Raw genomic sequence first — 19,599 nt, forward strand, 5'->3', positions numbered from 1 at the left:
ATTATGACTCCTTTATTCTCAGGGCAGGTCGAACAAAGTCAAATAGATAAAATTTTCGATCCACAAGCAGTTGACATCCACAGGGATGGTTGTTATTCAATATCCAATACGTGACAACATTCTAACTAACGCAGCTTGGCAGGAGAAAGAGACAAATCTCTTTTGCTAGAGCATGCCATAAAATAATAATGATAACTGGATCAGATGAATACGAGATCTTTGCAGCGCTACAGACTTACGTATTATGAAATGAAAGCCTTCAAAGATAAAAACTCAGTGGATTTATAACACAAGTTTGGGACGTTAAATGATCAATAGAGAACAGGATGAGAGTCTTTTTTCAGCAACGACATGAAGAAAATACAAAACCAGTCGCAGAATCAAAATTGTTTGCGTCAACATAAAGGCACTCAGAACAAGAAAATCGAGGGTAGCTCAGCACAGGCAGCGACGTAGTGGCAATGCTCTTTATAGATATATGTATAAAAAAGTTTTTATCAATAATTTATAAACTGATGTATATTTCTTCCTCGACATGCTTCACGCCACAGCATTCATTCTCCGGGTGGCTAAACAGCGTGCAGCGTTTGGACGAGAATTCATGGCAGAGGTGCCCCTCACAATATTGACAACATAATTCATCATGGTCGGAGATCATGAACAAGTGCAGCCGTGGGAACCTCCGCAAGACGGCCCTGACTTGCTCGCCGTGGATCCACTCGTGGGGGCAACGCTCTGGCGTGTTGAAGGTCAGCTGCTCCAGGTTGGGCAGTGCGTCGCCGTCCAGTGCATCAAGGAGATCATTCGACATAGTGGGGACGTGCAGGGTCACGAGGGCCTTCAGGCGGTGGAGAATGGCGGCCAGAGGGGGCAGCGCCGCTTCCAGCGACGCGTACCCGTCCTCACTGTCCTCATTTTGGAGGGTCAAGCTCCGCAGAGTCTGTGCGGCGTGTCGCGAGCCCGCCAGACATAACACCAAGTTGGTGGCTTCGCCGCGATGCTCATCGCCAGGGTACTCCAAGACGAGCTCCTCCAGACGCGAAACGGCCGCGCGAAGGTACTCTGCCACTCCGGGCATGAAGGCCTCTAGCGTCGAGCCCACATCGACGAAGAGGTGCACCTTCTTCAGCGAGGGGCACTGCAGCAGCGCCGGCATGTCCTCCAGCAAGGTGCACTGTAACTCGCGCAGGCGAGGCAAGGCGGTGAGCAGCGGTGTTACGCCGGGATGGTGCGCCTGCAGTTCTACCACCTGCCAACGCAAGACACTCTAAATCCAAAGGCAATACTTTTAGCACCTTTTTTGGCGATAAAAATGAGTATCGCCAATAAACGGCCTTACGGAAAAGTATTGCCTTCAAAACGGCGATACACAAAAGTATCGCCAAAATTTGGCGATACTTTTAAGTATTGCCACGATTTGGCAATAAACGTCGCACAAATCGAGCGTACAAGACCTTGGTTTAATGCCGTGGTGTTGGCAATATCCAAAAGTATTGCCAAATTTTGGCGATACTTTTTTGTATCGCCGTTCTGAAAGCAATACTTTTCCGTAAGGCCGTTTCTTGGCGATACTCAATTGTATCGCCAAAAAATGTACTTTAGTATCGCCGTTGCATTTGCAGTGGAGGCACGATTAACCATTAGTCGGTCGTTCCAGGTTGGTTCGCGGATACACTCTAGATTTCTTGCGATGAATTCTGCGCTACGTTCCAGTGAATCTGGCCCAAGAATAATACGAAGCAGTAATAGGTAATCCCATTTAAGAAAAGACACTTTGTGCCACGACCCCCTGCGATCGTTCTGATGTTTTGTGAGCGTGTTATCCCGGGTGGATCGAAATATAATCAAATCTACAATTTTAAAATGCATTTACAATTCCAGAATAAGTATGAGACATCTGGACTTAAAGTTCATCAAGTGTTACAAATGGTAGTGGCACAAAAAAAAAAGATTGAGACTGCAGATGGACCTGTGGCAGGTTGGTCACGGACCCCGTGAGAAATGGTAACTATGCAACCCGCTTGGAGCCCTGCATCCGGGCTTGCCTATGCGGCAGTCGTCGGGCGAACGGGAGGCCTAGGGTGTCGGCGCAACCGAGATGCATGCTGGGAGACCGGGCAGCTAATCCCTCCCGAATCCGTCGCCGGGTGCAGCGGAGGACCGCCTATCTGCCTGCAGCCTGCCAGCCGGCTTGCCCGGTCTCCCACTGCGCCCTCCGACTGCCGCGTAGGCAAGCCCGGATGCCGGGCTCAAAGCGGGTTGCATAGTAACCATTTCTCACGGGGTCCGTGACCCACTTGGTACACACAGCAGTTTAATTGCAGTTAAACTACAGTTAACTACACTTTGCTTATTACAAACCAATTTACTTTGTTATACGAAGAAATAATTCGTAAATTACACGGTAAAAACGGTACCTTGTTCTTCCAGGAAGCTCATGGTGGAGACATAGGCGATTTCCAGGGAGTTCCTGGGAAAACCAGGAACCGTTTTTCCCGTGTAGGAAGTACATTCTTTGTAAGCTTGTGACCTCTAGAAGTCTATCGGCGTGACCTCGTGCCGCAGCAGAGGCGTGAATGAAGTGTCACGCCAAAAGAAAAACATAAAAAAACAAAAAAAAAAACGGAATGACAGAATGGTTATGCACTGTTAAAAATAATCGTAAATTTACGACATTTTGTAAAACAATCATGTCGTTTTTAAACGACATATTTTATTACGACTCAATTCGTAAATATACGACTTCAGAGGTAAATTTACGACATATGTGTCGCTAATTTTGATAGCAAGACGTTCCGTTTTGAAACGAATTAAGTCGTTAATTTACAACTTTATCGTAAGTTTGCGAACGATCGTAATTTTTCTATGGAATATGTCGTGCAGTTATGACTTCAGTCGTACATTAACGAATCTTGTCGTAACTTTGCGTAATGAATCGTAAATGAACGACTCAAATCGTAAATAAGCGAGCAAAATTGCAACTTTTCATCAACTTTTCGGGGATTTCAGATTTTAAAATATGTAATCGCGATTACGACACTGTCGTAGAGGAATGATTTTTTTAGTCGTTCAGTTACGACGAAGTAGTTTCAGAACGATTTCTGTCGCTATCAAAATTAGCGACGTTTTTGTCGCTAATTTACGACAAAATTTCTGACAGTGTGCCAAAAATCGGTGTGACTCAGACATTCGCACCCAGTTTCAGCGTGAACGTCCAGGTCCAGTCATGCCGTTTTTGGAACAACTCCTCTCATATAACGCATTGTGCGCAACAGACCACATGGTACATTCACGCCAGATGACGGTGTGACACACACGTCACGCCGTTTAGGCGTGAGTTTCCTGCCACGCCAATTTTTTGCGTGACTTTCTGTCACCATGTGTCCGACTATGTGCCGTGAAACGGGGTAACTTCGGACACTTTTGATAGGTTTTTTTGAAATTGTGAAAGTCGTGGTGCTGTCATGGGCTTGAGGGTTAACATTTATCATCTACCCACCATTAGCTTCGATTTGGCGCTTATTTCAAATATCTGCACCTCACCGTTTTTACAGTGGAGGGTCCGAAGCAGTGTCCGAAATTACCCCGTGTTTTGGGGTAATTTCGGACACCCCTGGAAAAAACGACTTTTCGTTCTGATTTTGGTCCCAAAATCGATCACTGTCTCTTTCTAAAGTGCTAATATGATTATGTGAGCAATTCGTAAGGGTTTAGATGTAAAGGTAAGGTAGGGGTGGTCATTCATACATAATTTGAAGTCATGTTTTTGCACTCATATGTAGTTCGATTTCAGGAATAGTGGGTGGAACTACTAGAGCCATTTAGAACGCTTCTATTTTTTAATCTTCGACCGATTAGCTTTCTCAGGTAACTCGGGCCATACTTAATTACGCGAAAGTGAATCTTTAATCTTCCTCTACAAGATTACATACGATCACATACATGCATATGAAAGGCAAGTAGTCGTGTCGTACGTACGGTTAGGAAGGTACAGGGGCTCAGTGGAAAGCTTTGCATTTCAATTGCAGTAAACCGGCGAGCTATGCAGCCATTCGCCAAGTCCAACTCTCATGTCACATGAAAGAAAATTAATCACAAAACAGTCGTTGACACTAACGTAGGATATGCACATAAAACTGAGTATTAAAGATGAAGCTTTGCCCCATTTTTATGACATTCGAAGTTTACAAAGCAACCGTTGTAACAATTGGGGAATATCGTTGTTATTGGATTATCTTCAACTTTCAGAAGAGCTCTTGAGCTTCCACCACTCAAACCCTGCGAAATTGGAAGTGTTCAGGGCATACCCACTCTCCCTGGCGGGACGTTTGTATGTCCGAAATTACCCCGTAAAGTAACATTTTTTTTAGTTTTGAGCCCATATAAACCATACTATTTGACCCAGGTGATTGAAAATTTGACACAGTATGCTCTTACCATGATCGAATCGACATACAATCACTTCATGAACCGGCCATGAACAGTTTCGGCTTACCAGTCAAAGTTTTTACGCATAAAGTGAATTTAGGTAAAAATGGTTAAATACAAAAACCACTCTTTCTCCTGAAGTTTGCCCCAGATTTGGCCTCCGGGTGATTGATCAGATGGTTTAAAGTGCGGCCGATGCGATGCGCGCAACGGGACAAGCCTCCAAGTTGGCCGTTAGATGGGAGCATCATTGCCATGCTTTCGGGCAGAGTTGTCCGAAATTACACCGAGTGTCCGAAATTACCCCGTTTCACGGTATTTAATTTTCCGTGAATGCTCAAAATTAGGCCTGGGCGATTATTGGTTGTAATCGTAACCGGCCGATGAATAAAATATTCGCGATTGGTGTCGATTAGCAGTTCGGTAATCGGTAATCGAAAACGTTCTCGATTAATCGAAAATCAACGATTAATCGGGAGAAACCGATTATTTGGAAATTGAAAAACAAAGGTTGATACTCGTACTATTGTAAAAAAAGCATGTATCAAGAGGAGTGTCTGTGACAGCTTTTGTGTCGTAACTGAAAACTTTTCAAGACGTTTCTGCTCAGAATTTGAACAGGTGATGTATAGAATATCCGATAAAGAAACGATTAATCGATAATCGATCATCGACAAGGAATCAGTCAAACTTCGATTACCGAACCACTAATCGGGGGTTTGAAATAATCGGACGATTAACAAAATAATTGCGATTATTTTCGATTAATCGATTAATCGCCCAGGCCTACTCAAAATAATTTGCCATAAGAAGCTACTTTTCTTTGAAAGGCCTAAAATAGTAAGGGAAGGTGGGGTACCATGTGACGGTTTTTGTTAAGTGCCCGTCAACCCAATAATACAAAATTAATATAAGTAGTCATGTGACAAATGATTCTTCACCTTTAATTTCTGTTGAGATTTCTAAATTATAAAATTTGGTACGATTATCCAAGTATGGCCAAGTCAAAGTGTGACTTGTACCCCAAGTAGTAACTATTGACAGCTTAGTTGACCATTTGACATGGCACTTTTGTCATGGTTAAATCCTATTCGGCGTACAATACGCAAAGAATGAATGAAACGTCTTCCAGCTTTTGTATTTTTCGTTGAGTCTATCAATTTTATCATCTTTGGTTCCCGAGCAATGAAGTTTTAGTTATAGTGTACAAATCATGGACGAATTCAGACTGAGTGAATTGTGGAATCCCTAGCGATGACAGTAGTGTCACATCCGTACAGGAAAAATGCAGTTCGCTTTAAGTTCGTATCATCGCTTTTAGTTGCTTAAATTACCAGTGGATTAGTTCGCTTGAGTCGCTCAGCAGGGGATTGGTTCGCTCAGAGTTTAAAAACGACCAAAAACCGAACCGGAAGCGAATTAGTTCGCGAGGGCATCGGTTCGCTTTCGGTCGCTGTGAACTGGTAAGCGACAGTTCGCTTCCACGGCGAGCCAATAGAAGGGCCGACCCCCGTGTAATGTATGCTTTTGCGTGCTCGATGCTGGCTGCCGGTGAGTCGATCCCTAGTTTCTGTGATGTGGACCTTGGCTCCTCGTAGTCGACGCGCTAAACCACTGCGCAACCTAAATGAGGCAGGGCCGCGGCCGAGCCTCTCAACTGGCTCCGCTAGCTCGCGCGCGCACTCCGGCCATCTTGTTGTGCTTCTGGAGGCGCATTTATCAGATAGAAAGATGCGGTTTCGATGTCTCTATTGGAATTTCGTAAAATCTGCGAGGCGTTTGAGCACTGCACAAAACACCAGAAATCGATGTCTGAAGCGCGTTTAACGTTAATAAAACTGCAGAAGATTGGAATTAAAAGTGCGCGTCATGAGAGCGATGTGTAGAGGATTATTCTCACATTGAGCTTTATCATTGGCACGAACGTACATAAACTGTTACATCGCATTTCTTTGTTATTTCGACAGAAATTAAATTATTGAAACATTATACTACCAGTATAAAGCTTCGCGCAAACTTTAAGCAAAATAATTGTAATTTTCAGATTTGTTCCTGTGGAGACTTGAATTGAGATCTTTGCCTTGTACTACTTGCAATCCCCTTGACGTATAAATGAACACGAAGTCAAAGTGCCGACTTTTAGGAGCTAACACAAACGGCGGAGGGTCCCCCACCTTGTGTCAGAGACTAGTACGTTTTCGGTTCGCTGAGTGAACTAGTACGCTGTTGTTCGCTGCAGAGCGAACTAGTACGCGGTGGTTCGCTGCAGAGCGAACGAGTGCGCAAGGGTTCGTACAGGAGGCGGATTGGTTCGTAAGGAGTTGCGTCGGGTCTCCTTAGCGAACTTAAATCTAGTTCGCACTGCCGCGCACCGGATGCTACAGTCCTCCGGACGAACTTTAGCGCACTAGTCCCACCGAAGCGAACTATTAGCGAACCAATCCCTCCTTTGAGGGATTGGACTCAAATTGAGTTCGCTCACTGAAAGCGAACCAGTTCCCCCCTTCCGAACTAAAAGCGAACCAATCCATAGGGTAGCGAACTAAACGACTGAAACGAACTAAAAGCGAACAGTAGTTTCTGTACATGGTGCCCAGATTAACAGTTTTAGGGGAAATAGCAATAACGCTCAAAGTTTATGTCGTAGAGAATCGAGCCAAAGCTTATTTTGCGCTTAAAATAGCAAAGAAGAACATCTTGCAGAGCATATGTCCTTAAAATGTATTTTAAAGGTAAAAAGCGGACGCGGCGGGAAATAGAAAAAGTTTCCAATGAGCTATTTTAAGACGGTTTCCAATTCTGATCGCTACCATTCCCGTCCTTTTCGAAGGAGAGTCATGACCTATTGCACGTCGATTCTCCTTCATGATACCTTCATTTGAGTCTTCTTACCGCTGTTGGATAGCAAGCCGTTTGGGAGAAAAAGCCAAAGTCACATGGTGGCCGTGTCACATGGTACCCCACCTTCCCTTAAGATTATCTCAGTGTGCCCAAATTGGACCGAAACGCATCCCACAACAAAAATTTATTCACCAAAAAGAAAACATATTTCAAGTTTTCCCATCAAAATGTTGCAACAGGTTCAATTAAGTCCTCAAAAATAATTTGAGAGGGTGCCTATTGAATGCTTGAAAGAAAATAATTGGTTATACCTGTCTTGGGCAGTTAAAAATGTACCCTCCCAATCTGTTGTCATAAATTTCAGGGAGTTGTCCTAGCAGTGTATTTTGAACTAACCTCCAAAGTGGCTGCATGCCACTCGAGGTAGCGGGGCAGACAGGGGTCCCTCAACATGGAAGAGTAGACCAGCTTCCGCAGGGACGCTGGTACTGGTGCGGCACTTTTTGCTGCGTTGAGAAGAGGGGATTTCCCTTTCATGATGTCAGCAGGGTCAGCACCAATGCTTATATCAATCGATTCCAATCCTAGACGAGGCAAATCAATTAAAAGGGGTAATAACCCTAAACGTTTAAAAAGGAAAAAAAAAACTTTTGTGGACTGCTTATTTATGGAATGTTCTTTTCATTCTGTGTTTGAGTTGATGACCTTTCAGTTATAAAAAAGTAGGTTAGAATCGGTGTACTTTTCAACCAGGGGACCACATTTTTTCGATGTATTCTGAGTCTAGATGGCGGCAAGCATTCCATTTTGGTCTGCATGAACTCCCATTTCCAAACTGGTGCGTACCCAGTCAACAAAACATAGTCCCGGTCACTATCCAGTCACTATCCCTATAGTGGTCCCTGCATGGTCCCCTGGGGATGTCCCAGGGACGGCCGCTCGGACCACCCGGCCGGTGCAATCGGCGGGTCCAGCCGACAGCAGACGTCCGCCAGAGGTCCGGCGGCGGACGTCCCAGCGGGACCCGTCAAGGGTCGCGAAGGGCTAGTTCCGGCTGACGTCCCTGGGTCGTCCCAAGGACCCCCTTTCGGGACATGGCCCCGCGGTGCTTGGGCAAACCGCCGATGTACCGCAGTGGCCCCCCTGTCCCGCCGGGCTGATCCCGGCGGATATCCTTTGCGGGCGTCCCAAGGACGTCCCATTGGGACATGGCCCCTGTCGCATAGGCAACACGCCCGACCGCCAGTGGTCCCTAGCTGGCCCTAGCGGGGGTAGTCCCGGGGGAGGTCCCTTGAGGACGTCCCAGGTAATACATACTGTTCGGACATTGCCCTTCGATGAGATGACAATACTTTGAAGGAAAAGTCCAAAGTCATGTCTCACTGGGTGAAACGAGACCAAGCTAACACACTTGCGTTCAAATTTTTAACCAAAAATTTTAACGCTGAACATGGGACGTCCCTCGGTGGTCCGAGGGACGTCCGCCGGGATAGTCCCTACGGACGTATGCGGCGGACGTCCGCGGAACTTTCACCCGGGACCCGGTGCGGACGTCCCACGGACTACCCAGGGACTGGTATTCTTTGCCATCCGGACTAGCCCACGGACGTCCAGCCGGGACGTCCCGGTGGTCCCTGCCGGACGTCTGTCGGACGTCCACGGGACTATGTTTTGTTGACTGGGTAGCTTTTAGAGTGGGCCACTCGCTGGGTTGATAACAAGTTTTACTGTGGTGGTAACTGACTCTTTAGGTGATGCTCTTTACTGATGATTTTAAATATAACTTACCGTTAATTTCTTTTCTTACAAATATTGAAAGTGACGACGTCGGGGGGAAGGGAATCAGGAAGGCAGGAAGGCAGGTAAAGAAGTACGTCCGTCTAATCCGAGGGTTAGGCCAGCAGTGCACAAGGTCGGCTTGCGCCGTTGCTACGCGACAGAGGTTCGAACGGAGCGCATGCTCAGAAGGACAGAGCGTGGGGTAGCGCCGCCGGTAGAGTGGGGCTTGGGGTATTTCCCCAACACTATCCCCCCTCCAACAAAGTGTTCAACGCAAGTAAGGGGCACAGGTCGTAGCGCAGCTTCTGGCGCAGGGTGACTGCGGCGGCGTAGTCTCGGGTTGCGTGGTGAAGGCGGAACAGCTCGGCCCGAAGTCAGGCTTGGGACAGCAGCCGGTCAGGAACGCACTCGGTGCCGGGAGGATAGCCTCGCGCGAGGCCCGGGGGAAGTCCCAACTGGCGCCCGAAGAGCATCTGGGCGCGAGAGACGCCCGTGGTACTGTGCGGGGCGACTCGGAGACTCAGCATCACAAGTGGCACCTGCAAGTCCCAAATGGTCTGAGACGCTTGCACAACCATGGACAGGTGCGTTGTTACCGTCCAAAGAAGTCTTCCTGCGGCGCCATGGGACTGCAGCGATCGGCAGCTTTTCCCCCCCTCGCGGAGAACGGCCAGACCGGAAGAGTAGCCGCGGAGGCGGCCGTACGGTTGGACGGCACGGAGGGCCTTGGGGAACACGACAGGGACAGGGCACAACAGGCGAAGCGCGCGCGAAAGATGTCTTCAAGAGCTGGTCTTCAGAACGGCCCGCGGAGCATCCCTCGGTGCGGACACACAGTCCCTCATGGCACACAGCCGAAGGGGGCACACAGCCGGGCACACAGCCTCTCGAGGTCCCGCGGCGCGTGATCCCACGGTGCGGACACACAGTCCAGGGACACACAGTCCAGCCCAGTCAAAGTCAGCTTTCGAGGCACGCACCGTAGCGTCAACCGCACCGCCGGCCAACCCCGAGCGACTGGCCAGGTGGCAAGGGGAAGGCGAGGTGGCCGGAGGAAGCTGTGCACCAATGCTTCGAGGAGTCCATGTCGCATCACCGTTACTCACGCGCACAGCGCCCGCCGACGTGGTTACTGAGCACTCCCCGAACCACGGTCGTGACGACGGCCGCCACCGTGGCGACGGCGGCCACCGGCGTCAGGGCACTCCCGCGCGTAGTGACCGGGCTCGTCACACGTGTAGCACCGCTGGGTGCCCTGGTCGGGGCAGGGCGCGACCAACGCCGCGGTCAAGCGCCGCAGCTGCGACACAAGTTCCTGCAACAGAGCGTCGTTGCCGCCGGCAGCGGCGGAAAGAGCAGGACGGGCGACGGCCACGCGCGGCGTGGAGTCATTGTCGGCGTCGTGGGGCTCCGCGCCGTCCGAGGAGGCCGACGCAGAGGACCGGCGGCTGGTAGAGGGCTGCGGGTCGGACGAAGCGGCGCAGATCCGCGGGCGCTTGTAGGGCCGGCTCCATTTGCTCGATAGCCTCCACCTGGATGGCCGCGGTGAGGGCGTCGTTGAAAGAGGCAGGCTGGCGCAGGCGGGCGTTATGCCGCACTTCCTTATCTTGGATCCCGTTCAGGAAGGCCTTTTTGGCGATCGTCTGAAGGGCGTCTTCCTGCCATGTGGGGTACGCCAATCGGGCCAGACGGAGCACTTCGGCACCAAAGTCAGTGAGCGTCTCACCTGCACGCTGCGTGCGCTGATCCAGACCAACCTCAGCCAGGGCCTGGCGCTGCGCCGGGTTGTAGTGTTGCTCGAGGCGGGAGCGCAGGGCGGCGTAGTCATTGTAGGCGCCGGGCGGCAGCGTCTGGACGAGGTCCGCGGCGGGGCCGGACAGGGCGCGGAGCAGGCGCCGTCCCTTCTCGGCGTCGTCCCAGCGGTGGACGGACGCGGCGTCCTCGAACTGAGCGGCGAAGATCGGCCACGCACGCGTGCCGTCATAAGTCAAGGGAGCATAACTAGGGCCTGACCTTTGACTGCGCAGCATGTCTCTCTCCGACATGCTCCGGATGACTGCGGCATTCTGGGCGTTGAGGGCGGTGGACGCGGCGGCCCACTCCCCGATGATCTCCCGGAGGCCGGCGGTGTCGTCTCGATGGTGGCGGTCTTCCCCGCGGTGGCGGTCTTCTCGACGGCTCATCTTGGGCAGGGGCACAGACGAAGGAGCAGGGAAGCGCAGGGAATGCAGGGCACGTAGGCACGAATCCCACTTCTGACACCAATGAAAGTGACGACGTCGGGGGGAAGGGAATCAGGAAGGCAGGAAGGCAGGTAAAGAAGTACGTCCGTCTAATCCGAGGGTTAGGCCAGCAGTGCACAAGGTCGGCTTGCGCCGTTGCTACGCGACAGAGGTTCGAACGGAGCGCATGCTCAGAAGGACAGAGCGTGGGGTAGCGCCGCCGGTAGAGTGGGGCTTGGGGTATTTCCCCAACAATATTGCCATTTTTTTGAAACATTATAATTTTGAAGGCTTTTCAACTGTATTCTCTGGACCAAAGTGAAATGTTTAACTTTAGTATAAACAATAAAAACTTGGTTCTGATTTTCTTCTTTTAGGCTACTTCAAGTTTCTGGTCCATATTTTAGCTTTGGACCATAGAGGTGGTTGAAGTGAAGCGTTCCATTTTAATATTTTTTGAGGTCTGGTCTCAATTCTTGTTGAAGAAACTTTGCGCGCAAGATGAAATTTCAGCTTCTCTCAATAAAATGGAAAAATGACTGTTCCATGCCATCCCGATCATGTCACCAGCACAAAGAAGTATGTTAAGTAACAAAACATGAATGTGCAGACTCAAAACATCAAATCTTCAACAAAAAAAAAATTATTTTAAATGGGTATTGTAAAAAATGTTTAACCTGACCTGACCCAACATAGATGTAAGGCCTTAATATAAATTTCAATAGATATATATTGTTGTTCTTTGCTTCTTGTTAACCTTACAACCAAATATGCCACCTTAACTGAAAAGAACACTATTATATTCTCCTTTCCACAACCAAAAGGATATCAACTCATACACATTTTAAAATGAAAATACCTAAAAGGATGAAAGTTCTAATTTGACAAAGTTCTTGATTTGAATGTTAAAGGTTGCTTCTTGATTCCAACACATCTACAAGGCAACTTGCAGCAAAAATAAAATCTAATGTCACAGGAGGGAATAGCATATGTTTAAAGCACTGAACATTAACTCACCTTGAGTGTGAAGCAGAAATTCCAGGAGCTGATGAACTTTGCTCAGAGACTTTTTGTTCACGACTTGAGAGGAACATACAGAAAAATGTTTTAGTTTCCCCAGGGCAGCCTGCCTGAAACGAAAGACACTCGGAAAACTATTGAATAGGTACGTTTTAGACATCTTGAATCTGTTTAAGAAAACAGTGTTCTGCATTTATTTATGTTCTGCTTATTATTTGTTTGACTCGTTGAGCCAAACCCATCTCCACAAAGGAGAATAAATTCAGAAATTTTTAAAATTCAGTCTATAACCTAATTGGAACTTTGATAACAAGTAATAAGCGTTACTTCAACAAGTAATGCGGTTCAGCCGTACCGAACACTGAGAATGAATTGGTCACCACCATCACCCTTTAAATGGGTGACGCAACTTCGTTGCCCAAATTTTGGTGACGAAAAATTCATCACCCGAAATTGGGTGACAGGCGTTTGGTCGCCCAAATTTGGGTAACGCCGTCGGCGACGCCACGATGACCGGAGGCCTCAACGCCACATTAGGTCATCGTGGTGGCCCCGGAAGTAAGTCATCGGTGACCTTACGGCGTCGCCGACGGCGTTACCCAAATTTAGGCGACGATTTTATGACTGCCCAAAATTTGGTCACCGCGGACTCGTCACCCAAATTTGGGCAACGGTGCGTGCGTTACCCAATGAAAGGGCGATGGTGGTGACTCTTTCATTCTCAGTGAAACTAAGAGCACACAATTATTTTTACGCATTCCAGAAAACAGGAAACCGAACGATGAACTTAAGAGACGAACAGAAAGTGATTCAAAAAGTCAATGTTTCAGAAAGAAGCATAAAACCCGCAAAAAATCTCTCTCTTTCAATTTCCATAGCCTAGGAGAGCGATTCTCACGTTTCGGGGTAGTTTTGGCGTCTCTGATTTGCCGAAAGTGAGAAATATCCAATTAAGTTTTTCTGATTATTGGGGTCCTGGATGATACTAGAGTTATGTAAATGGTATTTATAGTAAAGACCTTGTACTATCTTCCTAAAAACATGAGCCATAAGGTATTCCCATACGTTTTAGTGGGTGTTTTGATCACGGAAATTACGTTATCACGGAAGTTACAAAGTGTGAAAATTGGCTTTAACGGCTGACTCGGGCTTGCTGTGGCTTAAAAGTCGTTCCAGGGTCAAATGATACTCTAAGGCCGACATTTAAGCGGAATTTTTTTTCACCTACTGCTGCTGCAACATTGGGTAAAGGGTGCCACGGAAGTTACAGGTAATTGTTGATACACGCCATTTTATAATGCTCCAGCCCGCTTTGAGACCGTGTACAGCATCTTAGATTTCCGCGACCCATGCAATTATATCCCAGGGACTTCACTTTGATGGCTTGTGTCATGGAAAGTTAAAAGTTTGGCTTGGGGAGAAGTCCAGAGCTGCCTTTTCGAAATTTGTGTAGTGAAATTGAATATACGGAGGACATTTTTCGTTGCAGCATAAGTACCTTTGAAAGAAGTCTGGCGTATTGGTCTTCGGTTGAAATTAGCTCGAGACATGCCAAGCTTCGAGTCCCCATCGACAGTTGGCAGCATTTTCGAACCACACCGCCACACTGGGGGCGGAAAGTTCGAGTATGTTCTCTTTGGACAATCACGGAAGTTACATTTAGGGTATTCCAAACGCTACGTAGACCAATCCAACGAACAAGAACTTTTCGAAATGTGTGCGTTTAGTGGGCAATGGCCCTCCCTAACATCAGAAACAAACCCCATGTCGATATCTGCGCTCGTTTGGGCACAGGAGTCAGAAGAAACGAAACTACCCCGAAACGTGAGAATCGCTCAGGAAACTACTTGAGGTAATTCGGAGAGGGACAGTCAGTAATGGTCTGATGGAGCCTTTCCTATCACAAGACTTTTAATCAAAGACTGTTAATGTATTTCAGAAAAAGGGGCTGGCCATTGCATACTTGTCCTTCAAACTACAGAGAACACATGTGCATGGTCCTGCAAGCAATGTGCCAACGCAACAAAAACATTTAGGGTGTGGCAGGAGAACTTTACACTGTAAATTCAAAGGTGACTATTTTAGTACCTTTTAAGGTGATACAACTGAGTATCGCCAATAAACGGCCTTACGGAAAAGTATTGCCTTCAAAACGGCGATACAAAAAAGCATCACCAAATTTGACGATAATTTGCAGTGTTGCTACGATTTGACAATAAACTTTGAACAAATCAAGGGGACAAGTTTTTAGTTTGTTGCCGCGATTTTGGCGATACCCAAAAGTATAGCCAAACTTTGGCGGTACTTCTGTGTATCACCGTTCTGAAGGCAAGATTTTCCGGTAAGGCCGTTCGTTGGCGACACTACACTGAGAATGAAAAAGTCATGATCAACACCCAATTCTGGGCGAGGTATGCTCTATCACTCAAATTTGGATGAGGAAGGCTTCCTCGCCCAAAATTGGGTGGGGAAGGGTGTATCAGCTGCCTCTGCCTATATGGCTCCAAAGTATTATGACCCAAATTTGGGTGGAAACCTTCCTCACCTAAATTTGGGTAATAGGGACCTCGCCCAAAATTTTAGTCATGATCATGACTTTTCATTCTCAGTGTATATGGTATCGCCAAAAAAATGTACTTCAGTATCGCCTTCACATTTGAACTGCAACCGGTGTGCGTCTTCACTGGCAGTCAACGAATGTGACGTCATATTCGTTGACTACCAGTGTTTGGGTTGACGCCACACACTAAATGCTTATGGACTTTATCGGACTTTATGTCCATAACTATGGCCGTTTTTGTACATACAGAACTTATGTACAAATTTGTACATAAATTAGGTACAATTTTTTACATACTTAAGCACAATATGGAAATATTGTTCCTAATTTATGCACAAATTTGTACATAAGTTCTGTATGTACAAAAACGGCCATAGCTATGGACAATAAAGTACAAGACATTTAGCGTGCACACAAGGTGGATCCACGCACAACTTGGATTCATCTCCAGCTGTCCATGGAGATACGCACCTTCCGAGCACCGCGGTAACGAGCACTGCATCGCGAAGATTGATGCCTAAGTGCAGGTGGGATACCGCGCAGTTTGTCCACGGAAGAACGGCGCCGAGACTCTCCCAGCAGGTTGGATGAAAGCCCACCCACAACTTGTGCAGGCAGGGAACCAGCCGCATGGCAGCCGCGACCAGTTCGCAGTCCCTGAAACCCAGCGACACACTCACTCATGTCCCTCTGCTGACTCAAGTTAAAGAGGAAAACATTGAAAACAAACCATAAAAAAATGTGATGTCTTATTCATTGAGACAGGGCAATCTCAGTGAGATAGGGCAAAATACCTCTCTGAATCAGCGTCAAGATTCTTGTGGCGCCAGAGGGCCGGATGCACCGCCAGGTCCCTCCACCGACGGCACGTGGCCCTGCACCGCAGCAAGTCCCTGGCGGGCAGGAAGCTCAGCACGTGCAGCAGCAACTCCTGGGGCAGCGAGGCGATCTCCATCTGAGGAACAAGACACGGATTGGTCAAAAATACCGGGTGGGTCACGAGGGAATCACACCCTAAAAACCTTACGAACTATTTTCAGCCTTACAAAGAAAAGAGCTTGTTTGTTTTAACATAGTATTTGCACGCGTAAGTTTACAAAGAAAATACTTCGTAATATACGGACCATTTCTTCGTATGTCATAGTAAATTAGTTTGTACTACGAATGCTCAAAATTCTTGGAAGGGTCGGCGCGGGAAAAAAACTAGACGGGGAATCAACGGAGCACCCCATTTAACTTCAAATGCCGTTGGCACCGGCGTAACAACTATAATGTTATGCACCGCTGATACCACGGTTATGCCTGTGCATACGGTATTTGAAATAAAATATGGGGTGTTCGGTTCTTCCGTGTCCAGTTCTTCCCCTCCCTGACCCTAACGTTTTGAGCGTGCAATTGAAATGGGTAGGGTCAGGGCAGGGCGGGGAAGAACTGGACAGAAAAACTGATTCCCCCGTATTTTACGTAAATCACCGTACACACAGGCATCACAACAATCAAAAGCAGTTCAGAGCCATCAGCGGTTCATTCCGGGAAACAGGAGACTCAACATTATATTTGAAAGATGAACAGAAAAAAATCGGAATGTCGATGTTTTAGGAGGAAGCATAAAACCCGCAAAAAAAGTCCCTCGTAAGTCCTATAGCCTTGGAAGCTACTTAATTCGAATCCAAGGGACTCCATGGAAATTCCGTGATTTGCAAAGGAAGTCTCTTGAAATGTGGCCGCTGCACCTAGCGACTTTGGCCTCTTTCATATCATGTGAAATGGGAGATTATGACTGTTTGCGTGATAAAAACTTGATTTCGTTCAGTTGTCAAAGCAAGAAAAACAGTAGGAGCAGTACCGTGCAAACGAATCGTGAAAACAAGCAGTGCCAAAACTATTAACCTCACTTTCATGTGTGCGTCCCCAGCCCGAAATTCCAAGGTAGTCCCTTGGATTCTGTTTAATATTCCAAGGGAGTCCCTTGGTTTTGTCAATTTACAAGGAAGAGTCTTGGTTTCGTACCAACTCCCTTGGAATTGAGAAAATTCCCTTGAGTTCCAAGCGGACATTTTTACCGTGAACGTGGTCTTTAGGTCGCGACAGATTGGGCCAAGCGGTGACCTGAAGGCTATACTTTGAAAACCTAAGTAAGTTCTTCTGATGTTTCAGAGCAGCTGGTCAACGTAATTAAAATCACTTTGTCTAAAATTTCAATGATCATGCCATTGTTAGCCGTGTTAAGTTGAACAGGGCATTTCTAATGCTTGCTCAGAAAGACGAGATAAGGACGCAAGGTCCAGCGTGAGCGAAGTAAGGTTCGACCCTTAGTTTGACAATATTAAAGCGACTGCAAGGCTACACTAAAATCGGAAAGCGTACATTGTACGCTCTACCTGGAACATGCCTACAAGCACGCTGTAGCTAGCGCATGCCTGATGCCATTTACATATGCTTACTGATGCAAACAGCTCCCTATGCCTTGTGCTGAAGATGTATACTTCAGTTGACGTGTATGGCATGTATAAACTATGAACTGCATGCTTGGCAGGCATGCGCTAGCTGGAGCGTGCTTGCAGGCATCGTCGAGGTACAGCACACCATGTGCACTGCAAAGCCGGTGGTAAGTTTGCTTGCCACAAAACTGGCAAGCTGTTTTGAAGGCCAAAAATTGGCAAGCTTGGCCCGGAAGTAGCCCCCCGCTTGCCAAAATTTGGCAAGATTTTTAAGATTTCCGACCAAAGCTTGCCAAATTTTGAAATTCAAAACGGCTTGTCAAATTTGTGGCATGCAAACTTACCACTGGCCTTGCAGTGTGCGCTTTTGGATTAGTAGAGTACGCCGGCCAGAAACCCGAACGCGATGTAGAAACCTTTCGATACCTTCTTCATAGTTGGTTTTTCCAGAGACGAGATAGGCTCGGCTGTGCAGTGTGCGAAAACGACACTGCGAGAAATACCGTTATTCTAACACATCGTTAACGCATAGGATTTTAGGCGTAAGGATGGCCCACCTTGGATTGAATTGGGGTTGTCCTTGGTTATAAAAGTGTGACGTTAGCGCGCCCCACCTCACGGCACCAGTCAACGCTCTCAAATACCTTACGAACTCTTTTAGGCCCTGCAATGAAAAGCAGCTTGTCATGAAAAAGCATTCAGAGCAAACATAAGCTTGCGAAGAAACTACTTCGTAGTTCACGAACTCTCTCTCTTCGTGAAACATGGTAGGTGTACGCCAGACCGTGTCATGTCGTTAAGCTACGCAATGCTACGCCAATACAGTGCCCTTTCAGTCGTAGCCAGGTGAAGAACATAGGCAATCAAATATTGGGAACCAGATGCATGCCACCTAGCGGCCACTGCCATGAACTTCGTCCAGAGCTACGCTTGCTAACAATAGGGTATTCCAATGAATCTTGAAAAGGATGAAAAGAACAAAATTAAGCTCTAAAAACAGCATTTGCGCATACGCAGACGTTCCCTCACCACCCAATGCGCATGGGCAGAAGCTGATTTTAGGGCTCACTTTTGTTGATTCATCCGTTTCAAGATTGATTAGAGTACCACCTAAGGCTTCGCTGAAAAGGTCGTGGCAAGACCGATTTCTGGTACTGTTTCCGGTGTATGTTCTCGTATTTTCTTGTTCTCCACTTCAAGCCCTGCTAGGAGTGTCCATTATTGGCTGAGCGATAGCGAAGCCTGTTACTCCAGTGGGGTTGAAAAGTTTTGTCTGTCTGTCTGTCGGTCTGTCTGTCCGCACTACTCCTCCTGAACGGCTCGGCCGATCTCGGTGAGATTTTGCACACTTCTTGGGTATGTCCTTGGCTCGGCACACGCGAAATTTCACCATCCTAGCTCAACTGGTTCAGTTTTTATAGGCGAAAAACACCTAAAAAACGGCGAAAAATAGAGTTTTCTGCAGATAGACCACTTCTGTCTTGGAGAAAGGGGGGTCTGGGGGGCGGAGCCCCCCAGCCTCGACGAGTTAAAAAGTGACAAGGGTCAAGATCGTGTTATCTGTAGATAAAACAACTCTATTTAGAATGTAGGGGGGTCTGGGGGGCGGAGCGCCCCAGCATTCAACAAGTTAAAAAATAACCGACAACGGACAAGCCATTGCCTGCCGCAGGCAGGCTAGCGCCGCAGGCCAAGGTAGGTACGCCAGGCGTGGATTGGAGGAACAGGCAGCGAGACATCGCGAAGCCTGTTACGACAAGACGCGGTCTGGCGTAAACCTACCTTGTATATAACCACTAAAGCCGCGAACAGCTGTCTTAGAATCCTTGTGAACATACATTGAATGGTGCTGCTTGTGGAGCTCCGGTTCTTGCTATTCTTTTTCACTTGGCACTCAGCTTGGGGCTTGGCTTGATGAGCACGCCGCTACGCGTTCACTGAGTAGTGGTGTCGGCCAAGGTGGCAGCTTCCGGTCTTACCTTGTACGATTTACCCCGCTGATCTCCTCTGATGCTACACCCTGCGAAATGCGCAGTGGCTTCGCTAAGCACGTACAAGGAGAAAATACTTCTCTAGGGGTCGATGACTGAAGAATAGACCTATCCAGACTAAGCTTCTTTTGAGATAACCGAATAGGACTATTCCAGTCGTCGTCGACTGAGGACCAAGAAAAATCACAAAACCGGAAATGGTGCCAGCAACTTAACCTCACTCACCCGTCCGAATGCATCATTAAAAAGTTTTTCGATTCGACACTCTTTCAAAATCAATTCAGCTTGTGTCAAATACTTTTGGCAAATGAAAGAAA

The 19,599-nt window shown here is 47.5% G+C and overlaps 2 protein-coding genes across 23 annotated transcripts in view; one reads left to right on the plus strand and one right to left on the minus strand.

Annotated features, from left to right (window-relative positions):
* On the minus strand, nucleotides 1-19,395 carry LOC117649464. 11 transcript variants are annotated; one of them, XM_034392300.1, is made up of 7 exons: nucleotides 19,271-19,289; nucleotides 17,849-17,955; nucleotides 15,645-15,805; nucleotides 15,322-15,507; nucleotides 12,288-12,400; nucleotides 7,666-7,853; nucleotides 1-1,249 (listed from the first exon to the last, which is right to left on the minus strand). In XM_034392300.1, the coding sequence occupies exons 3-7, from the start codon at nucleotides 15,803-15,805 to the stop codon at nucleotides 506-508; spliced, it is 1,392 nt and encodes a 463-aa protein (XP_034248191.1). In that variant the 5' UTR covers nucleotides 17,849-17,955; nucleotides 19,271-19,289; the 3' UTR covers nucleotides 1-505. The 11 variants fall into 11 exon arrangements, with proteins under 11 accessions (XP_034248191.1, XP_034248189.1, XP_034248192.1 ...); XM_034392298.1 differs by lacking the exon at nucleotides 19,271-19,289 and adding an exon at nucleotides 19,130-19,264; XM_034392301.1 differs by lacking the exon at nucleotides 19,271-19,289 and adding an exon at nucleotides 18,402-18,419.
* Nucleotides 16,963-19,599, plus strand: part of LOC117649462 — a 17,338-nt gene continuing 14,701 nt past the window's right edge. For 2 of the 12 annotated variants that reach the window (XM_034392280.1, XM_034392293.1), the window contains exon 1: nucleotides 17,349-17,425. In XM_034392280.1, the coding sequence (XP_034248171.1) occupies nucleotides 17,351-17,425 (75 nt within the window). In that variant the 5' untranslated portion in view covers nucleotides 17,349-17,350. Of the gene's footprint in view, nucleotides 16,986-17,348; nucleotides 17,459-17,596; nucleotides 17,672-17,715; nucleotides 17,834-17,924; nucleotides 18,059-18,117; nucleotides 18,236-18,308; nucleotides 18,457-19,083; nucleotides 19,138-19,197; nucleotides 19,343-19,599 lie in introns of those variants that run through there. The other 10 variants (XM_034392292.1, XM_034392284.1, XM_034392281.1 and 7 more) reach the window with 10 other exon arrangements.

This window comes from Thrips palmi, unplaced genomic scaffold, assembly GCF_012932325.1.
Source record: "Thrips palmi isolate BJ-2018 unplaced genomic scaffold, TpBJ-2018v1 HiC_scaffold_4, whole genome shotgun sequence".
Classification (NCBI taxonomy): domain Eukaryota; kingdom Metazoa; phylum Arthropoda; class Insecta; order Thysanoptera; family Thripidae; genus Thrips; species Thrips palmi.